We start from the raw sequence: 6120 nt of genomic DNA, 5'->3' as shown, positions 1-6120 counted from the left end.
TGTGTGTTTACGAGGTGTGTCAGAAAAGTTCCAGGACTGAGTGTGCTGTGTGAGCTATGAATGGGAGAGGGATTAGCGGGTTGCGTCACGGTGTGACGTAATATCCAGGGAGTATATGACTACGATCTCAGCTCTCTGCAGCCATTGATCTTTTTTTCGCATGCTTTTGTATACTTGTCCTCTGTTTCAGGTCGTCAAGCGATGAGCACAGAGCAACGAACCAACCTGAAGTTTCTGATCCGGTTGGGGAAAACTCCGTCTGAAGCACTGGGAATGCTGCAGCAAGTGTATGGAGATGAGACGATGTCACGCTCATGTGTTTTTGAGTGGTACAAGAGGTTCAAAGAGGGATGCGAGGACGTGGAAGACGACCCCAGGAGCGGAAGGCCTTCAACGAGCAGGATTGAGGCCAACACTGAGTGTGTCAGGCAGATTGTACTTGGCGATCGTCAGCTGACTGTTCAACTGATCGCAAATGAGCTGGGCGTGAACCGGGACAGCATCTGGAAGATTATCACTGAAGATTTGAGTATGAGGAAAGTCTGTGCAAAGATGGTGCCGAAGCTGCTGAATGATGCCCAGAAGAATTGGCGCATGCAGGTGTGTCAAGACATCCTCGAGCGTCTTGAAACCGAACCAGACTTGCTAGGGATAGTCATCACCAGTGATGAGACATGGATCTTCGAGTACGACCCGGAAACCAAACGCCAGAGCCTTCAGTGGAAGAGTCCGATGTCGCCAAGGCTGAAGAAAGCAAGACAGTCGAAGTCCAAAGTCAAAGTCATGTTGATTGCATTCTTCGGTCCACACCGAGTTCTTGCCACAGGGCCAGACGATTAACCAGCACGCCTACAAAGAGATCCTGTGGCGTTTGCTTTGTTCAGTGCGCGAGAAGAGGCGAGAGTTGTGGCAGGACAACTCGTAGCTGCTTCACCATGACAACGCGCCTGCTCACAGTGCCCTGAGCACCCGACAGTTCCTGGCCGAGAGGAACATCGCCGTGCTGGAGCAACCTCCCTACTCACCCGACCTGGCTCCGTGTGATTTTTTCCCTTTTCCCCAAGCTCAAGGGGGTCATCAAGGGGACCTGTTTTGAAGACGTGGAAGACATCAAGATGGCCGTGACGACAGAGCTGAGGAGGATCCCGGAAGAATCCTTCCAGGAGTGCGTGGAGGCGTGGCAGAGAAAGATGGGAAAGTGCGTTAGACTCCAGGGGGATTACTTCGAAGGGGACAACTCGTAGTTTGTAGTTTAGATTTGAAATATATCTTTTGTGATATCAGTCCCGGAACTTTTCTGACACACCTCGTATATATAAATATATATATATACAGTGGGCTCGCACAGTGTGTGAGAGATTGGGCGGTGCACGAGCTCGCGCACTGGGAATTCACGTACTAGGAATACATAATCTTATAGGAATAATTACATATGGGTGGTACCCCCTCATACCTGGACATTTTTTGGCCCTTAGAGACATAATAAAGGTCATATGTTTCAGACATTGTACTAAAGCTATAGCTACAATAACAAAAATATGGGTAGTCACCTTAACAAAAGTAGACAACAGGCCTGATGACCATAAATAACAGGGGTTCCGAGGCGCGGCAACCCTTACAGCGCTGCACTCCCCACCGCACCACCCACCGCACCAACACTTCCCTCCGCAGACTCCTCTTAATCAACATGACGACACGTGACGCACTCTGTGAGGGGTGGTCGCGCACTAGTAGAAAATGGCATTTTTGAGCCACTCCTTGCCTCTGCCTCGCGTTCTGTGTGGTAAACTCGCGCATTAAAGGGTTTTTGGTTATGATTTTTGGTCACTCGTGCACAAGGCGAATCACGCACTGCGGTGACGCGCACTGTGTGAGCCCACTATATATATATATATATATATGGATGGGGTGATGGGAGACGTAAAAACACGAGTGCTGGAGAGAGGGATGGCGTTGGTAATGAATGGTGATGGATGGGATCTCTCAAATTTGTTGTATGCTGATAACATAGTGCTACTTGCAAAAACCGGACAAGAGCTTGGTAGACTAGTGCAGAGTTTTGCTGAGGTCTGTGAGCGTCGTGCCTTAAGAGTAAATGTAGAAAAGAGTAAAATGCTGGTAATCGAGAGAGATGGTGACTTCCAGTGTGATGTTACAGTGAATGGAGAGAGACTGGTATTAAAAGAATTTAAAAATCTGGGTACAGTGATAGAAAAGAGAGGAAAATGCGCAAAAGAAGTGGAAAGTATAGTGACACAAGGAAGGAAAATAGATGGTGCTAGGAAAGCCATGATAAGAAACAGAGGCTTGAGTGCCGTAGCTGCACGAGGCTTACATGAAGGAGTGTTAGTGCTAACTTTAACATATGGATGTGAGACTATGGTGTGGCATGAAAACGAAGGTCAAGATTGACAGCAGTGGGGATGGGACTGCTGAGGAATGTATGAGAAGTACGGAGAGTGGATAGGATACGAAATAATGTGATTCGTGAAAGATGCGGAATGAGGAAGTCTGTGGACACCAGAATCGTTGAGAGTGTACTGAGATGGTATGGTCATATGGAGAGAATGGATAACAACAGAGTGATGAAAAAGGTACCTGTTTATCTGAGCGAACTGGAAGGAGGGAGGAGGCGAGATAGGCCAAGGAGAAGGTGGAGGGATATGGTGGATGAGTGTGAGGAAAGGAGGTATGGAAGTCGGAGAGACTAAGAGACTGACAAGAGATGGAGCTGGCTGGATGAACGCTGGGAGAAATGCATGATCAGGGATTTGGCACCCCGCTTTAATTTGACAGAGTTCGGATTGACTCTACCGGATACGTTTATGTGAAGCTACAGAATGTGGTGAAAGTTTTTGGCGTATCAGACAGAGCCAGGATTCCAGGGGCTTGAATGACGAGTGAATAGAAGCGTGGCCCAATGGACTGGGCAAACGTGGGCTGTCTGGGCGTTGCTACTCCTCACCCTGCCCTAGGGTGGAAAGGAGGTCCAGATGATGATGGTGATGATGATGATGATATAGATAGATAGAGAGATAGATTAATAGATAGATAGACAGACAGATAGATCGATCGATAGATAGAAATATGTCTACCTCGTTCTCTCTATCTGTTTATCTATCTATTCCTCTATTTGTTCATCTATTTATCTATCTATCGTCTCTGCACCAGTGTCTACCTTTCAATATTAGTTTTCCTTATCAAAGGCCTCGCTATCATCCGTGAATCAATCTCCATCACGAGTTTAATCGCCCGCCAATGCCTTCCAGTTCATTACATCAATTGCCAATAAACCGGAGTTAGAGGTGAATTATTACGCATTTCAAAGCTCTCTTCCATCCCTGCCCTCTGTTCCTTTTATAATTTAAGCTATTTTTATTGAATTCCACACACAGCTGGACCACCATTATATCCAGCAACTCAACTTTAGAGAAAACAAATGCAATAATATTTCGCTTATTTCGTTTTCCTTACTGCCAGACGATTTTACTAAGCTATGTCGTCCTATTCCATTATTATCTATGTACATTTCTATATGACAAAATAATCTCAATTCTTGCCATCAAAAATATATATATATATATACTCTAAGCTGCTCAAAGATACCCAATTGCAGCGTAATCTATGTCCTCTTTTTCCTTCTCCCTGTTGCCAGGCAAGTTGTCCCGATCATGAGTGGGGTTAATTGATATACTCAGGCTCATATTCTTGTCGATTAGCATTTTGATGCACAGTATAGGTGGGGACATAAATACTGAGCCACCTTATTACAGTAAATTACGAGACATTGGTTAATAAATTTATGAGTCCCGGTTAGACAATGATCAGAGTTCAACGTACTTATTTTATTTTATCTTATTTATTCAGGATATTAGGGAATCATGGTCTAATTTTCAGAGCAATTGTTTGAAAGAAATTTTTGCCTGCAACCAAACAGTAACACTGCCTTCATGTAAAATTCACTGCACTTGATCAGCTACCCTTCTTTTTCCTAACAGTAGGACTTCCTATTTTTACCCATATATTTTCCCTCTTTTTTTCTCTTTTCCATTTTCTCTGGCATCTTTTTTTTTTTTTTTTCCACCGACTGTCTTCTTTCTTTCATTCTTTCTTCCCGTCTCACCTTTCCATTCGCCCTCACCTTTTTTTTCTCAGTCGTCATTCCTTTTTTTTTCTCTATCTTCCTCTTCCCCAATAGCTTTCATTGGCTCCTCTCTTCCACATTCACAATTTCATACTAGTTCTCGTTTCATTCTTCCATACTTCATTTATTCATTGCATACTACATCCTCTTCCATCCTCTCCCTTCTCTTTACCATTTTTATCTTCCCATGTCCTCCTTGCTAATTATCTAATCACTCTTCTTTCTCTCCTTTCTTCCCCCAGTTCTTGTTTGCTACATTATTTTCCACTCTCTCCCTTCCTTTTATCCTTTCACCTTCCAATGCCCTTCCTTTTTAATCCCACTTCAGTCTTCCTTTCTTTCTTCCTTCCTTCCTTCTTTCCTTCCTTACTGTTTCCTCTTCTACTCACCCTGCTCTTTATCCCTTTGTCTTCCAGTTCATTTCCCTTAATCGCTCCTCCTTCCTTCCTTCCAGCCCTTCTCCCTCCCTCCGTTTCAGTTACCCTCCTTCATTCCTACATTTTCCGCTCATTCCCTTCCCTGTATCTTTCTTCCTGTGTCTCACCACCTAATCCCCCTCCTATCCTTCCTGTCTCCCAGATTTCTTCTTCTTTTCCTTTTTCCTGACTGTCCTTCTTCACACACACTCGCCAGCCACTAACAAGCAAAAAGCGAGGTATGTCAAGAGCACAAGATAAATATTTGTCCTTATATTTTTCCTCTTTTTGGTCGTGAAAAGGTTTAGGACCCTTTTCGCAAACATGGCCAGATCATAAAGTTTCTATACAATCGCAAGTTTGTGCTTATATTTTCACTCATATGGTTTCCAAAAGCAGCACAACCAAATTAGAAAGAAGAATATAGTCAGAAAAATGACGAACAGCGTGACTTCTGACAATATTTTACTGCTAGGGAGAAGTCTCTACCAAAGAAATATATGATAATATAAGAAACGACCCCTAGGATATCAGAGCAGGAAATGACTGAACAGCCTCAAGGTAATAACAAGTGGAGTGTTGGCCTCGATGGTTATTGAGGTAATAAGGCACATACACACAACAAGTTATTTAATGTACACGTAGGAGGCTTTAGGGTTCCCAAACACAAAGGGAATTATTATTTGTTGGCTAACTGAGTAATGAATGCCAAATCACCTTCATAGCCGTATGTCTCTACTTTCACTCATTCAACTGTGTCGCTTACTCTATACTTACTTTCTTTTATTACCTTTACTTTTTATTTTCCACTTTCGATTGAAACTAAGCCGGGAAAAAAGTCATGATCCTTTTGACAAGCGTGTTACTTTTTTTTTTTTTTTTTTTTTTTTTTAGTTCACTGATGAACGCACTGTGGGAGAGTAACTGCTGGATAGAACAAGTGAATAAGATCCAATTATACGGAAAATGACTAATGGGCTAATCACTGACTCGTGGGCGAACATTCTACATAAAGAGGCCGAAATGACTTATAGGCGAACTTGAGGAGTTAGGTATGGTCTTCATTAACCTTCTCATCGGCAGGAGGCTCGTCGAAAAGTGAATAAAATTGCTTGTTAATAAAATGAGCACATTGTTGTGGTCGTTGTCGTTACCCCAGGCTCATCTGGACGTGAACTTGGTGGGCTGCAGACTGAGGTTTCTGCTGTCCACCATCCCCCTTTTGGTAGACAGAGAGGGATTGAGGGACGTGTATATTCCACGTTGCCGGGATATATCAGTGCCACCCCATGAGGGCATCCTACCCTACCAATAAGGACACGTTACAATACCTTATCATTATGCTAAAAATAAGAATAACAAACGTGTCGCTACATTATGAGAAAAACAAGTAAGGAAGAAAGACATCAAAATATTCGAGGCAATCAGCATTCAAGTTACGGCACTAAGTCATCATGAGTTGGCGCTCAGTGGCAAATAATCACAAGCAACATTAGTAGAGATTTACATTTCACAGAGAGAGAGAGAGAGAGAGAGAGAGAGAGAGAGAGTGAGAGAGAG

General features: G+C 43.5%; 1 protein-coding gene across 1 annotated transcript; it reads left to right on the top strand.

The window, feature by feature from the left end:
• Nucleotides 1-201: 201 nt before the first annotated feature.
• LOC145409228 (protein GVQW3-like) lies at nt 202-840 on the top strand. Its single transcript, XM_080279711.1, has one exon. The coding sequence runs from the start codon at nt 202-204 to the stop codon at nt 838-840; it is 639 nt and encodes a 212-aa protein (XP_080135837.1).
• The last annotated feature ends 5280 nt before the right edge of the window (nt 841-6120 follow it).

This window comes from Coenobita brevimanus, chromosome 80 (assembly GCF_032717465.1).
Source record: "Coenobita brevimanus isolate Jiangsu-jjx chromosome 80, ASM3271746v2, whole genome shotgun sequence".
Taxonomy (NCBI): Eukaryota; Metazoa; Arthropoda; class Malacostraca; order Decapoda; family Coenobitidae; genus Coenobita; species Coenobita brevimanus.
The sequence above is the reverse complement of the archived record's forward strand: the minus strand, read 5'-3'. Positions and strand labels throughout refer to the sequence as shown.

Bases quoted from the DNA above. Each gene is read 5' to 3' on its own strand.
- LOC145409228 (XM_080279711.1), top strand. From the start codon at position 202: ATGAGCACAGAGCAACGAACCAACCTGAAGTTTCTGATCCGGTTGGGG.